The sequence below is a fragment of the Chinchilla lanigera genome, unplaced genomic scaffold (genome assembly GCF_000276665.1).
Source record: "Chinchilla lanigera isolate Chin_1 unplaced genomic scaffold, ChiLan1.0 scaffold00018, whole genome shotgun sequence".
In the NCBI taxonomy this organism is placed as follows: domain Eukaryota; kingdom Metazoa; phylum Chordata; class Mammalia; order Rodentia; family Chinchillidae; genus Chinchilla; species Chinchilla lanigera.
Window position 1 is genome coordinate 25,583,960 of NW_004955419.1, and position 18,609 is coordinate 25,602,568.

General features: G+C 35.4%; 2 protein-coding genes across 3 annotated transcripts in view; one reads left to right on the top strand and one right to left on the bottom strand.

Moving 5' to 3' along the window:
• Positions 1-285, bottom strand: part of Invs (inversin) — a 138,841-nt gene extending 138,556 nt beyond the window's left edge. For both annotated transcript variants that reach the window (XM_005382810.2, XM_005382808.2), the window contains exon 1: positions 74-285. The gene's annotated coding sequence lies outside the window, so the exon portion shown is untranslated. The remainder of the gene's footprint in view (positions 1-73) is intronic.
• Positions 286-444: 159 nt separating this feature from the next.
• Positions 445-18,609, top strand: part of Erp44 (endoplasmic reticulum protein 44) — an 81,187-nt gene continuing 63,022 nt past the window's right edge. Inside the window, exon 1 of the mRNA XM_005382816.2 lies at positions 445-711. Within this exon, the coding sequence (XP_005382873.1) occupies positions 655-711 (57 nt within the window). The 5' untranslated portion in view covers positions 445-654. The remainder of the gene's footprint in view (positions 712-18,609) is intronic.

Consider the following 18,609-nt stretch of genomic DNA (forward strand, 5'->3'; position numbering starts at 1 on the left):
GAGTCTGCGGGAGTGGTCAGGGCGGTGCACACCGATGGATCAGAGCCTCCCAGCGAGGCTCTTTCCTACTCACCCTCGCCTCCTCCAGGACTGAGGTCCCGGGGGTGGCTCCAGGAGGCGACCCCCCCGGGGCCGCCCCTCCCTCCAGGAGCGCGACACCACACCCGTAGGTTCAGATCCCAGGGCGCCGAAGCCAGCGAGCCCCTTCAGAAGGCCTCGGGCGGCGCTGGGCTGCACACCCTTCTGGGAATTGTAGTTCCTGTCCAGGAAATTTAGAGGCGCACCGCCCTCTGCCCTTTTAATCCCACAGGGCCTAGCGCGAGAGGGCTCGACAGCTCTGGTTTATTAAGGGCCTGCTGGGAAAGCGAGTTCAGGGCGATTGATGATGCGCTCAGCGAGGGAAGTTCAGGACTACATTTCCCGTCGTGCTCCGAAGTGGGCAGGACCCGGAAGTGAGGGCTACGCGGCCTCTCTGGAAGTTGTCCCGGGTGTTCGCCGCTGGAGCTCCGGGTCGAGAGGACGAGGTGCCGCTGCCAGGAGAATCCTCCACTGCTGCCGGCTCCCGGAGCCCAGCCCTTTCCTCTCCCAGCCCAGCCCAGCCCAGCCCAGTTCCAGCCACCAGCGCCTGTCCCTGCTGTGGACCCCAGCGTTACCATGAATCCTGCCGTCTTCCTATCTTTACCCGACCTCAGATGCTCCCTGCTGCTCCTGGTGAGTGAATTGGGGAATGACAGACCCTTCGGCAGCCTCACCGACCACCTCCCGCCCTCGCCGAGGGGGAGCACTGCCTCCGCTGCTTTCTTCCCTTTTGCTCCCGTGGCGAGTGCACTCTCCCCCTCTGCCTTCACTTTGCCATCTGTCCGTCAGCATTCCAGGCCCAGGCTCGCAGAGGCCTGAGAGACCACGGCCGGGGGTTTGGGACCTGTAAACAGGAGAGTGAATCCTGGGGGAGTGTAGTACGTGGGGGAGTCGTGGCGGAGGAGCTCCCCTTTGCTCCCAGAATACGGGCGTTGTTTCAGTTTTGGGGCCGTATGGACCTGGTGGTACCCTGAATTCGGAAGGACCGAGGATGAAGCTGGTGTTTTCTGCCCCCTCCTCCCTTTGGGAAGGATGTGAAGCGGACAGGGTCTGGGGCTATGTAGATCTCACTCTGGAACCCTGAAACGGTGCGCGGGTTTGCAGAGCCATCTGTTGTGGCTTCATAGGATTGGTTGGGAACCCGGAACTGGAGACTGGTTTGGTTTCTGCAGGGAAAATAAGGGCTTGAAAAGGGTGTGATTATCTGACAGGCTCAACCCAAGGCCTCCTTTAAGTCTTGTTACGGCCTTCCTACCCCCACTGAAGCATGTTTCTCCTTTAGTGCTCTTGACTCTAGAATGACCAGGTCTTCAGCATGCATGTACCTTCCTTACTCAACTTCCCAGCCTGCTCGACATATCCCATCTTACAACAGAATCTTGCCCCAGTACCTCTTCTTCCAAAGCACATCCTGACTATGCAACCTGCTTGCTCAGGCTTGAGGTGAAATTGAGAGAAAAGTGAAGGGCTAACTCCATACGGCAAAATGATGTGCGTTTAATTGGGTTGTTACTATAGTACAGTGTTTGAAATAGTTTTAATTGTGGAACAGTTTTAGAAAGCCAAATTCAGATGAACATTATTGAGAAAGCATTTTCTTTGCAATTTAAGAAACATGTAATTCATGCAGATTACAGGCAGAACTGTTACTAGAAACAGGTTTCTTGACTTGCAGTGCTTACTTATTCGTGTCAGATTAAATTTTACTTGTGTTTGTAATAGTTTTTTTTCTCTTTCTCTTTGTACTTACAAGGTGTATTCAAAAGCAATATATAGCACTGGGTCCTTTTCAGAAAAAATTAAATGCCAACATACTTTTGAGAACTAAAAGTTGTATTATAAACATAGTAGTATTAAATGATAGAATGTCCTATTGCCTCTTATAAGCATACAGTAGTAGTTTCTATATAGAGAAAAATAGTCGGTACAGTGCTTTTTTATGATTTCATCATACATTGATTCTTTTTTCCTTCTAGAAGTGTTGCTATAATGGCTTTATTAGAGACCACTCTAGTCTTAAGAAAAGTAGATGCTTATCTTTTCCTTATCCATAAAGTGGCTTGAATTAGGAGTTGTCTGCTAGAAATTACTTTTAAGTTATTGAACAGTACAAAGGGCAAAAAACTCAGTGGAAAGAAAAGTCGAAACATCGAATAGGGAAACTATCAGATACTCTTTCCTCCATTGGTCTTCTGTGAAATAACTTAGCTTTTAATAGAAAACTTAATAGTTCTGCTAAGTATGTAAAGGATTTTTTTCAAATAACATCTATATTTTGCTACAACCAAGTCAACATTTTGTCTCTTTATCTTTCTAACCAAATGAAGACTAGAAACTTTGGAACACATTTTAGAGAATACCTGTCCAGCTTAATGGTCTGTAAAATAAAGTCCCAGAAAAAGTTTAATAAACCGGAATTACAAGTCAAACTAGATTCAATTTGAACACAGTGTTTTTCTAGTTTTAATAATCTTGTGCCAGTTAGCAAATATTTATAAAACATCTATCTAATCACAGCTTTGAGTGGCTTACCTGACTGATAATTCTATTATAGTTATGGAACCTCCTTATTCACTATCTCACTCATAAATACATGCTCTGTGTTCCCCAATTTATTCTTTTTGGTTTTTTTTCTGGTACCGGGAATCGAACTCACGACCTTGCACTTGCCAGGCAGGTGCTGTGCCACTGAGCTAAATCCCCAGCCCCTCAATTTATTGTTTTCCTTGCCTTCGACCTTCTCAGATTTCAAGTGTATTTCACACAAACTCAAGTTCCCACTTGATGTAGGTCATCATTTTTTTTCTATAGAAATAACTATATATTCTTTTACTACAATAAGTTTTTTCAGGCACTCAGCACCTCAGCCCTAAAAAACTAAGCATACTTAAATTTAGTGATATTCATAAGGCAACACCAGAACATAATCCTAAACGTCGGGAGGGAAGTAGCTATCTTTTCCCTGATCTCAAAGGTACTTTAGGATGTCTCACTCTATGCCTACAAAGCCTTTCTAGCTGGGTAGCTAAACACAAAAAAATGTGATAATATTCTTCCTGAGGCTTTTGTATATTAAAATACGTTATTGATTGTCCCTTTTCTTGTTTTATCTGAGATAGGTTTATTTAGTATTGAAAACAATTGTTTTCTGCAGAAGTATTTTTTAGCATTATTCTTTCTGTATTGGTTGTATACAAGAGTTTTGAAAAAGCAAAGTAAGAGAAATAAGGCTAAATTGGAATGAAATTGTCTAATATATGCTAAGTAACATCTGTGGTTCAGAGATCTTTAATATTTTACTCCAGTTTCTCTATTCAAGATATTTTCTCATTAATCTTGCTAATTATGTTTATAGATCATAAACTGTAACTAACCCTAACTGACCTTCACTTGAATACTTAAAATTTTTGCCATTGTTCTTTGGTTTTTTTCTTTTTCTTTTTTTTTTTTCCGGTACCAGGAATTGAACTCAAGACCTTGCGCTTGCCAGGCAGGTGCTGTGCTGCTGACCTAAATCCCCAGCCCCTGGTTTTTCAATATGTACAGAAAGTTAGGAAAAGTTTGCTTAGTATAGGAAGCTAAATAAATTATGAAACTGATTTATTTAATTTAAAAATTTATAACTATCTTAAAAATAAGTATAGTACAATTCACAGGTATGTCAGTTTTAACCATTAAGGCCAGTAAGAAATACAGATTCTAATCCTCAAGAAAAGTATTTTAGGAGGCATGTAATTCAGTTTATAGCTGGTGAGTTGCTTATCTTGGTGCTATAATTTGCCCCTCATCCATGATTTACAAACCTGGCTGCTTATTAGAATTGCCTGGGATAATTTTAATAAAATGATATCTAGGACTGTAGCTCAGTGATACAGCACATGTGTTGTGGGTTCAGTCATGAGCACAGCTCCAGACCCAACACCACCACCAAAAAATAATGTTTGGGGTCCATGCTAGATCATTTATATCTGTGAGACCTAGGCATCAGTTTAAAAAAATCTTTCCCCCAGAGTACCTTTATCATATCTAGAAAAATTAATTGAATATTTAGTCAGTGTTCTGACTTTCCTGATTGTGTCCATTTAAAAAAACAACTACAGGGCTGGGGCTTTAGCTCAGTGGCACAGCACCTGCCTGGCAAGTGCAAGGTCGTGAGTTTGATTCCTGGTACCGGAGAAAAACCGAGAAAAAAATTTAAAAAAATAAAAAAACAACTACAAATTGAGGCCATATACAAGGTTCATTCATTCCAACTAGTTCATGTCTCTTAATTGAAACTTTTTCTTTTTCTATCCTATAGAATTTCACAATTATGGATATTACTTATTGTATCCTCATGTGGTTTTATATTTCTCTGTCCTTGTGTTTATTATACATTTTTAATTCAATTTTTTGTCATTTTAACACTGACTCAACATATATTGTTAGGTGTATTTGTTTCATTTATCTTTTAATTTTTGATTTTTACAAATTTGTATTTTCTTTTATAATTATGTAAAACTTTGCTTCCAAAGCCAGATCTTCCAAAGCCAGTTCTAATATCTATCTTCTCTCTTATCTCCCTTCAAATATAAGAAAACATATGTTTATTTTTAAATTTTGTGACCATTCCCTCCTTTGGGTTTTAATGTACCAAATATATTAATCTATGTATACATGTTTTTCTTCCCATTTGATTAAACTGTACATATTATTGATACTTTTGTATACTTTTTTTCAACTTAAAATTTTATCCTAGAGGTGGGAATAGAAATATTTTGTATTTCTTTTTAAGCTACTTATGTTGCCCGGAGTAGATTTGTCAATCCAGTATTGTTTCTACTCATATGCTGTTGCAAGTAGTTCTGTAAATACTAGCTTGTGCATACAGAGTTTTGATATCATATCTTTGAGATAGATTCCTGGAAGTGAAGTTGCTAGGGCAAAAGGTAAATGTACAGTATATGTAATTTTATAGATGTCATGGTTATGAAATTCCTCTGTTGGTTGTGCTGTTATTTAATCATATATTTGGGGATTTGTATTGAACATTGTACATAAAATGTACATCTTTTGTACATTTTTGTAAATGAAAAACTGGAAGTAATATATATATATATCTTAAAAGATGAAGTGTAGTATACTACAAAGCTGTTTAAAATTCATTATAGTTTTAAAATTCATTATAGTTTTAACAGAAAGTATTTTTGATAATAAAACATCTTTTGGTAATAAAACATCTATGCTCAGGATACTTCTAGAATTACATTTCTTGGATCATGTGTTTTTTTTTTTAATGTAGGATTTCTGATACACAGTACTAAATTGTCCTACTGAAAGTTGTACCACCCTGTATTCTTACCAACAATGTATACATATACCCCACTTCTTTACATTATAATTAACAGTGGGTGTTTTAGCATCTGTGGCATTTTTTATAAACCAAGAATGATACCTGATTTAAATGACATTTCTTTGATTACAACAAAGTTGAATATTTTTTATACTTATTGAGTATTTATGTATGTATTACTTGTTCATGTTATTTGTCCTCTATTCAAAAATTAGGTTACTCTGTCTCTAATAACTGAAAATAAATCTACTCACAAGGTGGAGTTTAAGAAAAATGAAAAAGCTATACCTATGTCTATTAGTGTCCATTTTAGAGGCAGCACTGGGCAAAGCACAGATGTTAAGGTATTTCATTTACTGAACACTGCAACTTTGTATAAATTATCTGACTCAAGTTTTTAGTCCATAAGGTAGGCACATGGGATTTGAGAATTCAGTAATTCTTTGTGTATGCTCTATCTTGTTTTCCTGGCCATGGTATTCCCCTAACTCTTCCTAATTATGGACTTATTATTTGATTGGATATTTCCTCTAAAAATCTACTTTTATATTAGTGCATTTTACAATATGTAATGTTTATATTCTTGTGTGTGCTTGGTATATGTACAGAACAGCTTAATTCAGTTTTTCATCCCCTTCCCCTCTCCGCCTCCCTACGTCTTTTGATACCCTTACTGTTTTAGAAAGATCAATCTCCCTACTTCCTATTATCCTGTGTTTTTTATTTTGCTCTTTTATTTTGGGTTTCTCCTATAAGAGATAATCAAGCTTGTGTGTATTTCTCATAACATTATGGTCTGGAGGTACATTCATTTTCCTATAAATAACTCATTTATCTTTATTTATGGCAGAATATGCCACTGTGTGTAAATCCACATTTTCTTTATCCGTTCATCTGTTGATGGACTTCTAAGCTGCTCCTAAGATTTAGCTATTATGAATTGTGCTGCTATAAATATGGGTATGCACGTATCACTGTAATATGATGTCTTTAATTCTTTTGGGAAAAAACTAGAAGGGGAGTAGCTAGGTCAAATGGAATTTCTAGTATTAGTATTTTGAGGAATCCCCATACTGATTTCCATAGTGGTTGTACTAGTGTACATTCCCACCAACAGTGTAGAAAGGTTCCTTTTTTCCCATAGCCTCACGGCATTTGTTATTATTTGATTTCTCAATGATGGCCATTTCTTCTGGAGTAAGGTAGAATCTCAATGTTGTTTTAATTTGCATTTTTCTAGTGGTGAAAAAAATCTACAGACTTTTAAACAGGTTATAGGACTATGCTACTCACTCTGTTAGCAGGTAAGGAAAAGCGTGCTTTGGTCAGGGCCATTTTAATATTGACCATTGCTGTGCTGTTTCGTTTAATTAAGGAAGTGATTAAAAACAGTGTCACTTGTCACAGCATGTATTGATCATTAGCCTATCTTTGCTTCCATAGAGAGAAACTTATCCATAGCCTAGACTGCAGGAACTTAATCTATATCATTAGTATTACATTTTCCCTTTTCTTCTGTCACTTGAATTCCTATTTACTATAAAAGGGGAAAAGATAATTGCGATGTATATCTTGCCTCCCAAGAAATTCATAATTCAATTGGAAAGAGAAGATGTATATGTAAGTAATGAGACTATCAAAAGGGGAAATGATAGATGCCTAAAGATACTTACAGAAGTGGACTATAGATCTTGTCACTCAGAAGAAGTGTGGTTGTAAGCCTAAGCATACTTCTTTCAAATAGCCTTACTTCAGGCCTGCCGAATCAGAACTTGCACTTTAACAGTATTTCTAGGTGACGGAAAGGCACATAAAATTTGAAAAATGCTGTTGTAGATGTTTGTACGTAACAAATTCTTCATGGGAAAATCAAAGCCAAGATACTGGAGAAAGACGTGTAAGAGTATTCCCTAAAGGGTTAAATTGATAGGCTGAAATTTTAGTCTTGAATGGAAAAAGGGATGTGTCTTTCACTGACTTAATAAACTTAATCAGTCTTCTATGTGAAGATTTTAATTTTTTTAGAAGGTTTACTGTTTAGTTTGTTGACGTAATTGAATGTCAGAAGTGGTCCTACAGAAGCCAACCAAGTCTTTGGCCAAGTTCCATTAGAGCAGTTCATTATCAACTGAGCAGAAATAAAAATCATGATTTTTAGTAGATTTTTCATTAGCATTCAGATTACTTCATTCAGGAGGGGAGAGGAAAACAGTACCACTTGGAGAAGTCTCTTACATAATGCTATATAGCTCTCAGGTCTGCCTTCATGAAGACAAATCAAATTCTAGCTGCTTTCCAAATCCTTCATGGTATTGTGCTCAAGGTCTCTATGATCTCACTAGCTCTGTGATTTTGTCATTATGCAGAACTTTGAACATTATATTGACCTCTAATTTTAAAAGTTGCCTGAGTTTTAATACATGACCATTACTAATACAATAGAGGAAAGCAATGAAAAATGAAAAGGCCATGTCGGAAAAACATGGCAGTAGTATTTGAGCTAAAGAAAAGTAGACTGAATAGTAGAGTGCCAGTAATTTTTTCCATTTCTTCCTTGGGATTATCATATTCTGATAAAGGGAACTTTTGTTATTGGATTTAAGCAATTTAGAAAAAGGCCTCTAGGAACTATAAGGTTTTTAAACTCTTGAAAAAAAAAGTGTTGGCGCCTATTTTAAGGAGCTCTGTTAAACCATAAAAACACCCTCATCCACTTCCCCAAAATAAAAATGATGATGCAAAGTAAATGTTTTGAATCCACTCAGAACATTGAGGCAGCCATGACAGCACAGCAAAAGAAAGAGGACTTTCATTCTTCAAAGAGGACTTGCAGAACCTCTTCAGGAAGTGAGAATGATAAGATATGTGTGTCTGAAGCGGGGTATGGGATTAATGGCAATGTGTTTTTTACTGTAATAATTTTTAAAAATTTGAACATTGATTATATTTCTTTATCACACCTTGTTTGTGTACTTATAAAATGTAAATGTAGTGACGATTAGAAAAAAACATTTGTGCACGCTTCAGGTATGTCTGGTGCTTAGATTCTTTCCCCTAAAGCTTAGGTGTATAATGTACATTTGTTTCATGGAGAATGATACATCACAGAAATAGGGTCTGGATTTTGCGGATAACTGACAATACTAGAAGATAGAATGACTTTGAAACTAGGGAGATCAGCTTCATTTTTAGCTCCCCCTATTTTTAGCAATTTTTCTTTTCTAAGTCTTTTTCTAACTTAATATTGGGAATAATTATTTTGTGAGGCTGTAAAATTAATACATAATGTATATAAAGTACTTTGCACTATGTCTGGTGTATGGGAGACATTTATTTTTTGAGGTTATGAGGAGGAAAGCTTGTCCAACGAATGAAGTCACTGAAATAAAGTAGCTGGGAGGAGGCTGGTGCTTGTGTGGGCTATCTTTCTGTGATTGTACTCTTTTTAAAATTTTAGTTACATTAATTAATTAATTTTTTGGTGCTGGGGATCGAATCCAGGGATGCTGTACCACTGAGCTACATCACTAGCCCTTTCTAGTTTTCATTTTTTAACAGGGCCTCACTAAGTTGTCCAGGTGGAACACACACTTGGAACTCCCTTGCATTAGCCTCCCTCAGTGTTGAGATTACAGGTATATGCCACCACGACTGGCTTTTACTGCATTTTGACCCTCTAAAGTGAGTAAATGGATGAGACTTTATTTTAAAAGTCTTGATTCTAAATAATTGTGGTTTCTTAAAGTGCTTATCAGCTTGTCTTTCTCCTGGCAAGTTATGATATGGTGTTACCAAAATAGTGACAAATATAATTATGATTGATAGAAATAAAATCTAACTTGATATGCATTTCTGCTTTTAAGACAAAAGCAAGTAAATTCCTCTAAGTGGTATAAATGAAAGTAGAGAAACAACCTTTATTCTTTGCTGTTTGAAAGGTATCATTAGCTCCACATAAAAAGTATCATTTCTATCACCTTGAAAACTGAAAATCATTATAAGAATATATCTCTGGCTGATGTAATTGACCATGTATATTGAAAATGATGATGATTCCTTAGAAATATATAATTCTTTCTCTAGTTGAATTTAGTAAGTGAAGAGTGGATTATTACTGCAGACTTTGGTAACTGAAAAGGTGAAAAAATATTTATTTGTGTAAGTGTGGAAGATTTCAAATTGCTGCTTTATAATTTCATTTTCTCTTGAAAGCCTGACTCACATAAACCATAGTTATCCTTTCATTATTGCTTCCAGTGGAATGTAAAAGTTTTTTTTTTAACACAGAAGCGTGTATAATATTTATACCTTTAGTAAGTTTTGACCATTAAGCTAAATCTGGTTATAAATGATGAAAGAAGGATAAAATGGAAGCAAAGCTTTGTAAATAAGGAGAGGAAGAGGGGTAGAAGGGAGGGAAGGGGATTGCAAAAAAAGAGGATCAGGATGTATTAGGTACAGATTCCCTACAATGAATGTGATCATTATGTATACCTAAATTGTCAAAATAAACTTAATAAAAAATAATAATAAAATAAAAATTAAATCTGCTTATAAGTTGATGAAAACTGGTATATAACAGATTTTTTAAGATTTTGATACTATACTGAACCTATTTGGTGAGGAATAACTAGCGGATAAGTTTATGATGGATATATTGCTGTAACTCAAGAAAAGTTCATTCTGTAATCATGCTTTTCTAATCTTATTAATAGTTACGCCTTCAGTTGGAAAGTGGGTTGATGCACACTGGTTATTATCTTCAATAAAAGCATGTTTCAAAAACTGTAATAACATAAACTCAAGAAATTTTGAGACATATCTGTGTCCTATAACAAAACAATGAGATTTTCTGTTTTTCTTTCTCTTTAAACTATGAGGGAAGAGAAACCAGCTGACTAGGTCTGACTTAAGTAACTTTTTATACATAATGGTATTGTAATTGATGTTATAGTTTTATGTGTTTGATGTCATTCTAGCCTACTTCATTTCGGGAATATTCAAATATGTGATGATGTTTTGTTTCCTTGGATAATCTTTAGCTCTTACGCAGAATGGATTGTAGAATGTGGTATTTGAGGAAATTAACAAAGTACTTTTATATTGTTCAATATGAGATGATTATGAGTCTCTCATTTAATTTTGGAATATTATTTTAAAGTATTAAGTTTAAGAAACCAAAATACTGTAAAGGTGAGATAAAAGATATTTTGTGAATGGCGTTTAAGTGTGCTTTTTATTCAGGGTATGTAATTTTTAGTCAAAGGAATAAGGGTGTCTTTAGGGCACATTTTGTTTAAGAAATACAGGATTTTTTTGGGGGGGAGGGGCTGGGAATCAAACTCAGGGCCTCACACTTACCAGGCAAGCACTGTACCATGGAGCTACATGTACCCGCAGCCCCAGAACGCTTGTATTATCAAAGTGTGTTAACTTATTGTCAGGCAGTAGAGTAATTTGCATCAATAAGTTATTCAAAGTAATTAAAACCAGTGCCATTAAAGCAAACCAATATTTGTATGAATGTAAATTTTTTGGTGTTGGAAACTATTAAAAATATAGAGAAGCATTTCTCTTTATGTTTATATTCTGAAATCATATTTATTAGTGTCCTAGTGCATTAATCTGGAGTGACACATATGCAAGGGTTAGATAATTTCATCTCTTGATGACATTTGGAGCCTATGTGATTTTGTTTTCTTTGCATCTGAAAATTTTTGAGTTTATGAGTTGAAAATTTGTAAGTAGAAGAGCCATTGTCTGCCTCAGTGCTATAAAACATGATTTACCTTTTTGTTTTATGACTGTGAAGGATATCCTGGATCTCAGTAGCTTCCTCATTGAAAATTATTTTATCCTTTGGTAAATCTACTCATAACGCTGACAGTGTTTTATACTATTAATTCCCCATTCTTTCCTGATAAGACAGAGACAGTAGGAGATAAATATGAATATTATCTAGTGTGCTGTCTTAGAGTTCCTTTTCTTCCTGCCCTCTGATTTTTAAACCACAACCACAACTTTATTGCCTTTTTATAGATTATGGGACTCGCTGGTTTGGTTTTTCTGTTAGTTCTTTGTTTTATTATTTTTGACTCATTTCTGCAGCAGATAACAATCCTGTCTTTTCAGCTTATATATTTACTTTATTCTACACTTTTTCCTTTAGCAGTAGGTCTTGCAGATCATTCCATTTGTACTCCTTTCCTTTTTTTTTTCCTTTGGTGCCGGAAATTGAACTCATTACCTTGTGCTTGCCAGACAGGCGCAGTACCACTGAGCTATATCCCCGACACCCCCATTTTTATTTTTATATTATAAAATGGGAAAGGGGCATAGTATTCCATTGTACATTATACCTACATTATAATTCATCTGCTTTTCAGTAGATTAATAAGTTGTTTCCTGTTATTTACATAACAATTCCCATGCTCTCTGATTATTTTTCTGATTATTTTTCTTTTGAAATATTGTCCTTTACTTACATATTTCCAGGAGCTGCCATATTTGGGGAAATTGCCCTCTTCTGTATGTTTTCTGAATGTCTTTTTCTCTTATTATCTTCATTCAATTTTTCTTTCTTTCTTTCTTTGTATTTTGAGATAGGGTCTCACATGCAGTTCAGGCTGGCCTCTACCTCACTATGTACCTAGACTGGCCTCATGATGATCTTCTTGCCTCAGCCTCCCAAGTGCTAAGATGATAGGTGTGTACCACTGCGCCTGGCTCATTCAGTTTTTCTATGTACTTATTTGTTATGCAGTGTTTTTATATACTATGTTCAGGTATGTGTGTGTTGAATTAGTTTTTTGGATTATAGTAAGTATAATAAAAATATAATGGGTTTTTAAATTTTAAAAGAATTATTACAGTAAAAGGAACATTGCCATTAATCCTCCTCAAAAGACTTCCTGGCCTCAAATACTTTTACCCTACCATTCTTGCCACTTCCTCAAGCAATTCTGAAAGACCACTTATGTGAGTGTCTTCAGTTGTGCTGTTGTGGCTGCCTTGATGACCTGGATGAATTCTAAACATTTACCTTTCATTGTCATTTTTACTTTGGGGAGGAGCCGAAAGTTGCATGGTTCCAGATCTGAGAAAGACTGTTGGAAGAGGACACACTAGTGTTTTCACTTTAGATGGTATCTGGTAGCAGCATTCACTGTAGTTTTTATCATATTTGGTAATGAGACAGTGGTTAATGGCAATAGTAATAATAATAATGCTGTAATAATTTTTAAACAAATTAAACACACTGTACTTTTGAGTTAGCCCTTTTCCATGGTTAGAAAGGCCTTCATTAGTCCAAACATTGAAAGTGATTCTCAAAAAAAAAAGAAAAAAAGAAAATGATTCTACATATAAGGTTTTGTTGGAGACATTTAAATCTTTAGATTTATTTGATATATATTCTCATGAGGATTCAGAGCTTCTTAATATTTTCTTTCAGCTGACTGTTGATCCACGGTAGCTTATTGAGCTCCTTATCTTTTTTCTCTGATTTGAAGTATACACTATTTTCTTAGCTGAGATTATTTCTGGACTTTTTCTTCTGCTCTTTTTTCTGTATCTTTTAGAATGAGCTTGTATGGTTAAAAAAAAAAACCCTTTTGATATTTTTATTCATTATATTTCTTATTAAATTCCTAGGTATTTTTTTTGGTCACCATTATAAGTAAGCTTTCTTCTTCCATTACAGACTCTAATTGTTTGGTGTATTCTTAGTTTTGCATATTTTGTACCCTAATTCTTTATAAATTCTTCCATGTACTCTTGTGTGTGTTCTTAATTTTTGACATTGATTGTGTACCCTAATACCTTATAAATTCTCTTTTAATTGTTCATTTTATTGTTCATTTGTCTTCGGCTTCCATTTACTCATTTTTTTAAAAAGAGAATAGGAAGAATTTACTAAGAGAAAGAAAGCTTTTGTCTGAAAGGGACAGACTGGGGCCCAGAAAGAGGGTTGCCCACCAACCCCACTTCTCAAGCATGTTTTATTGAGTAAAACCCCAAGGTGAGATGGTGTTAAGGTGAGACAGAACTATAACCAGTCAATAAGATTACAAGTATAGTCGCTTAGGTAATATTTTTATCCAGTGGCAAATCATAGGATGGGTGTGAGGTGGGACAAAACTGTGGTCAACCAGGAAGCACACAAGAATAGTTGCTTGGGTAATATTGATTAAATGGGGATCAGATGGGGAAACAAGTCACGTAGTAAGTGCACCATTTACTCACTTATGCCATTTGCGAAGAGTAGCAATTTTACCTCCTCCTCTTCCAGTTTTAAATTTACTACTTTTGTCCTAATTGCTTTATCTTCTGCCTCCAAAAATGTCAAATGAATAACTGGGATAAAGAAAAAACTTAACAAGCAAGGGTGAGGGAAGAAAACTCATTTAACTTGAGCTACAAAATAGAATTTAAGACAGAAAAATTTCTGTAGTTCTTCTAGAGTTTTGAAGTAGTCAGTCAAACCTGGAGGCAAGATGGGCCATTTTCCAAGTTGAGTCATCTACAGACTTAATGTTAACCTTGAGTCCTTCTAATTTTATAACATATGTTAACTAAATAATAGAGAACAGAAAACCCTTAATTTTATAGTGTTAGAACTTCACTCTGATATCTCAAAATTACCCATTAAATAACTATCCTGTTTGGGCTTTAATACAGAAGTTGACAAGTATTTCAAACAACTTCAAGTAGTGATTTGGATCTGCTAACAGTTTAGTTTCAACCAAGAGACTGCTGATTTAAGAATAAGTCTCATATTTACCATTATAGTTTCAAAGAGAATGTTGCTTAAGTTACACAAATTAGCAACTTCATTTGCTTGCCAAAGAGAATTTTAAAAAATATGCTAGATGGTGTTGTACATGCCTTTAATACCAGCATTCTGGGAAGCTGAGGCAGGAGGTTTGTGAATTCAAACCCAGCCCGGGCAACTTAGTGGCTTAGCAAGGCCCTGTCTCCAAGTAAATGAATGGATGGATGGGTGGGCTGGGGATTCAACTCAGTATGAAGGCCCTGGTTCAATTCTCAGTACTGCCCACACATACACACACATACCTCCAAAAAGCTTAAGTGTAAGAAACAGTTGTCATTTATTTCTGAAGGTGAATGTTCATAAAACCTTTAAGTGTGTTTAATTATGTATGATTAATGGATGTTATGCTCAAACCACAACTTACTGTGGTGGTTTTATACAGTCTACAACTTGGGATCAGGAGACACAGATTTTGATACCAGCTCTGCCACTGACTATGTAACACTAGGCATATACTTTGTCTTCTTTCCGTTTAGCCATAAGTATGTTGAACAATCTAAAGCTGCTTTTGTCTCTTGAGTTCTGAGATTCGTTAGTGATTAGTGATGCCTGTCTTGATGGAATTTGTTTTCTACTGAAGAGAAATGTTAAAATAATCATCACTGGACTCGAAACCGCATTACAGAAAATCTTTCTCACATATTGGGAAAATACAGAAGTTGACAAGTTTTTCAAATTGTGAAACTTCAATATTTGAAGTATTGTACAAAAGTGTTTAGTAAAAGTATTTTACACATATTATTTGCAGCATGAGATTATATAAATTTAATGTATGAGGACTTAATACTCAAATGTACATTATCACCTTACAGCAGAAGCTTTCAGATCTCTGACTCTGATTCTCAGCAAACACAATAAAAAGACTTTATACTGTAACCCAGTACAAAAAACATAACTACAAGTTTTTAAAAAAATACTAACTACATTCAGTGTTCAGTATCTCCTATTTCTTTTTGTTAATGTTGGATGTAATTTCAATGAATTGATTTTACAACCCATTAATGTGTTCTGATCTTCATTTCTAAAGACCATAGAAACTGCATTGAGTTGGGTAGGGTTTCCCCACAATCCATGTTTACTAGAACTTCCAAATGTGACCCTATTTGGTAATCATCTTTGTAGATGTATTAATAAAGTATCTTGAAATGAAACCGTTCTGGATCTGGTATGAGTCTTAACTCCAGTGACTTACATTTTTACAAGAAGAAGAGAACACACAGAAAAGGGAAAAAAATGTAAAGATGGAAGTAGAAGTTGAAGTGGTACATCAGTAAGCCAAGGGATGCCAGTACTCACTAGAACTTGAAACAGGCAAAAGAGTCCCTCTCCAAGAGCCACTGGAAAAATGGTGGCCTTGTTAGCACTTTGATTTCAGACTCCTGATCTATAGAAGTGAAAAAGAATAAGTTTCTTTTAAGCCTTTAAGTTTGTGTTAATTTATTGCAGCAAGCATAGGAAACTAATACAGGTAAAATCGGATTTCATATTGGGAAATTAGTTCATATTAAAGAGCAGTTTTGACCATTCAAATGTTTAAAGCAAATATTCAACTGACAGGAAGTTTTAATGATCAGTATAGTCTTTTCGTATGGTAATGACCTGTGTTAGAAAAAATTAAGACTTACAATGAAAATTTATTTTGTTATAGGAACACCTTTCCCTTTTGCTGAGAAGGTGTAGGTTTTATTATTATTTTCTTTGTACTAAGCATGGTGTTTGACATGCAGTAGGGAACTCAAATTCTGATAATGAAAGGATAATGCTGTAAGAATTCCACACCTTCTTCCAAAAAGACTTGCAGAAGAAAAGTACTTAGCCTTTATGTACAAATTAGCAATTTAAAAAGTACATAAATTAATAAATTTCATATGTGATACCCAAATTATAAATAAAGAGCAAAATAAAAGATAGATAATTGGAAGTAGGGGATAGATCTTTCTCAGATGGGAGGGTGACCAAGGATGGAAAGAAAGGGAAAACGGGGTGGAAAGGAGGATGAAAATGGAATTAAAATGTATTTTGTATATGTACCAACTTCCCACAGGAAATATAAACATTATTCACTGCAAACATGTACTAATAATTTTTTTTTTTTTTTTTTTTTTTTTGCGGTACTGGAGATCGAACTCACGACCTTGCGCTTACCAGGCAGGCGCTTATGCCCCTGAGCTATACCAGCCCCATAATTTTTTTTTTTTAAATTTAGAGAGTAAATACAAAGAAATATTGTGCCCACCAATAGATATGATTTTTAAAAGGAGGAAAAGGCAAATCTCAGTCATCTGTAGTTCACATCCTCTATTGTTGTAGGGATAAACATAACTTTTCTATTTATCAGATAGTGAAATTACTGCAGTAGTTTCAGTGAACATTTTGTTTTTAATTAAAACAATTTTCAGGTAAGGAGTCTGTGTGGGTGGTTTAGAGACTTCTAAATGGAAATCGCTTGGGCAAATAAGTGATTGAATTGAAGGCCACACAAATATTTTATAACTTTTTTTCTATATCATGAGATGTAAAGAGAACACTAAAATAGAATCATGAACTTCAAAGATTCCTCACCTATAGTTATCTGTCTTGCTGCTTTACTTCGTATCATTTCTCTTATCATTTTTTTTAGTATCTGTCAGGTTCTATAGCTTCTCCTTTACTCAAAATAGTAGTTATTCAGAATTACAGCATGAGGGGGACAGTGGTTTAGCTGTAGAATGTTCTCCCCTTCCCCTTTGTGCATGACTCCTTGACAGCATTGCTGGTAGAATGGCCATTTACCCTCCAATTGAAAACTCCTTACAACAGAGCTTACAGGAAAGTCCAGTTAGAAGGCTTTTCCCTAATAGAACTGGATGCACTCCCCTTTCTTGGCTATGTATTGGTCACAGTTCTGTCTTACGCAGCTCACCATGAGTGTGTTGGCCTACTCTTACACAAGCTCGTAGTCATGCTCAGGGTTGGAAACATTTCAACCAACCAAGTGGGGTGTGCAGGAAAGTCAAGATCATCTTGCCCTTCGAGAGCTTATAAAGTACTTAGGCAGATTTTCATGACCAGGCATAAGAAGCACATGAGACATATCTATGACTCAAGTACTATAAAGTTTCTAGAAAATTTTGATGCACAGAGTAATTTCTATAGATGAAATAAGTGAGTGGTGAATCCTGCTGTGGAAGTTCAAGTAATATATATCATTGGAAGATAAAGTTAGAAGATTGGGTTGGGGCAGAATGTGATCCTCTAGTGAATTCCCTTAGAATTTGGAGTGTAAGGAACTAACATAAAGTAGAATTTCAATAAAGATGAATATAACAGCAGTGTGCAGAACAACGTTTATGGAGGGGTAAAAAATTTAATAATTACCACTATAAAAATAAAACTTTCGTATATCAAAAGAACTACTTTTTAAAACAGAAATTCTGTTTTGCATAGGGAAAAGACATTTTAAGAACCATAAAAACTGGAAAAATAATTTGACAGAAATAACACAAAACACATCAGATATTGACCATAACAGGTTTAACTGAATTACTGAAATTTTCATTTTAAAGCACAAATAAAACTGTTCTGAAAACAAAAGACATAAATATAGAAAAGAGTGATTGTAGAAGGTCAGGAATAAAATGGTAAATTCTACCAGCAAATCAAGTAAGGCTGAGACCTCTTATTTTCTAAACAAGGTGGAATACAGGCCAAAAGCATTCAACAAGACAGAAAGGGGCACTGTAGAAAGCTAACGGCACAATTTACAATGACAATGTCGTTAAAAATTGTAAACATCTGCAAACAAAGTGTCACAGCAGCAACATTTATAAAGCAGATATTATGGGAGATCCAACTAAAAAAATGGTATAATATTCTAAATTTCCTTCTCTCATTCCAATGACATTACATTTTAAAAGTATATATAAATATATGAGCTAAGTGATTTTTATCAATACATTAGATCTGATATAATCATCTCAATAGATACTGGAAATGCGTTTGACAAAATTTAAGATTTTTGACTTGAAATGCTAAGAGACTATTACTCATTTAATAGGAAACAAAGAAAGTATCTGTTTCAGCCCAAATGTCACAATCACTGGGAGAAATGCTAGAAGTATTATTACTAAATTTAGACAAAGAATGTCTATTAACATAAAATTGTCTTAATGATTAGACAGTATATTTCTAATTAGGCTCTTTTCTTTACCTCTGCCTCATAGCAGCTAAGAAAATGAGGGCAGAAGCAAGCAAGGAAAGTAGATTAGTAAATTTAGATTTCCTTTTAACAAACAATGTTACTCTCTGACTAGTTTTTTAGTAAAACTGCTCAGAAGGCTAAACTACTACATAGTAGTGCTACAAGTCCTGAATTAATGATCCCCCC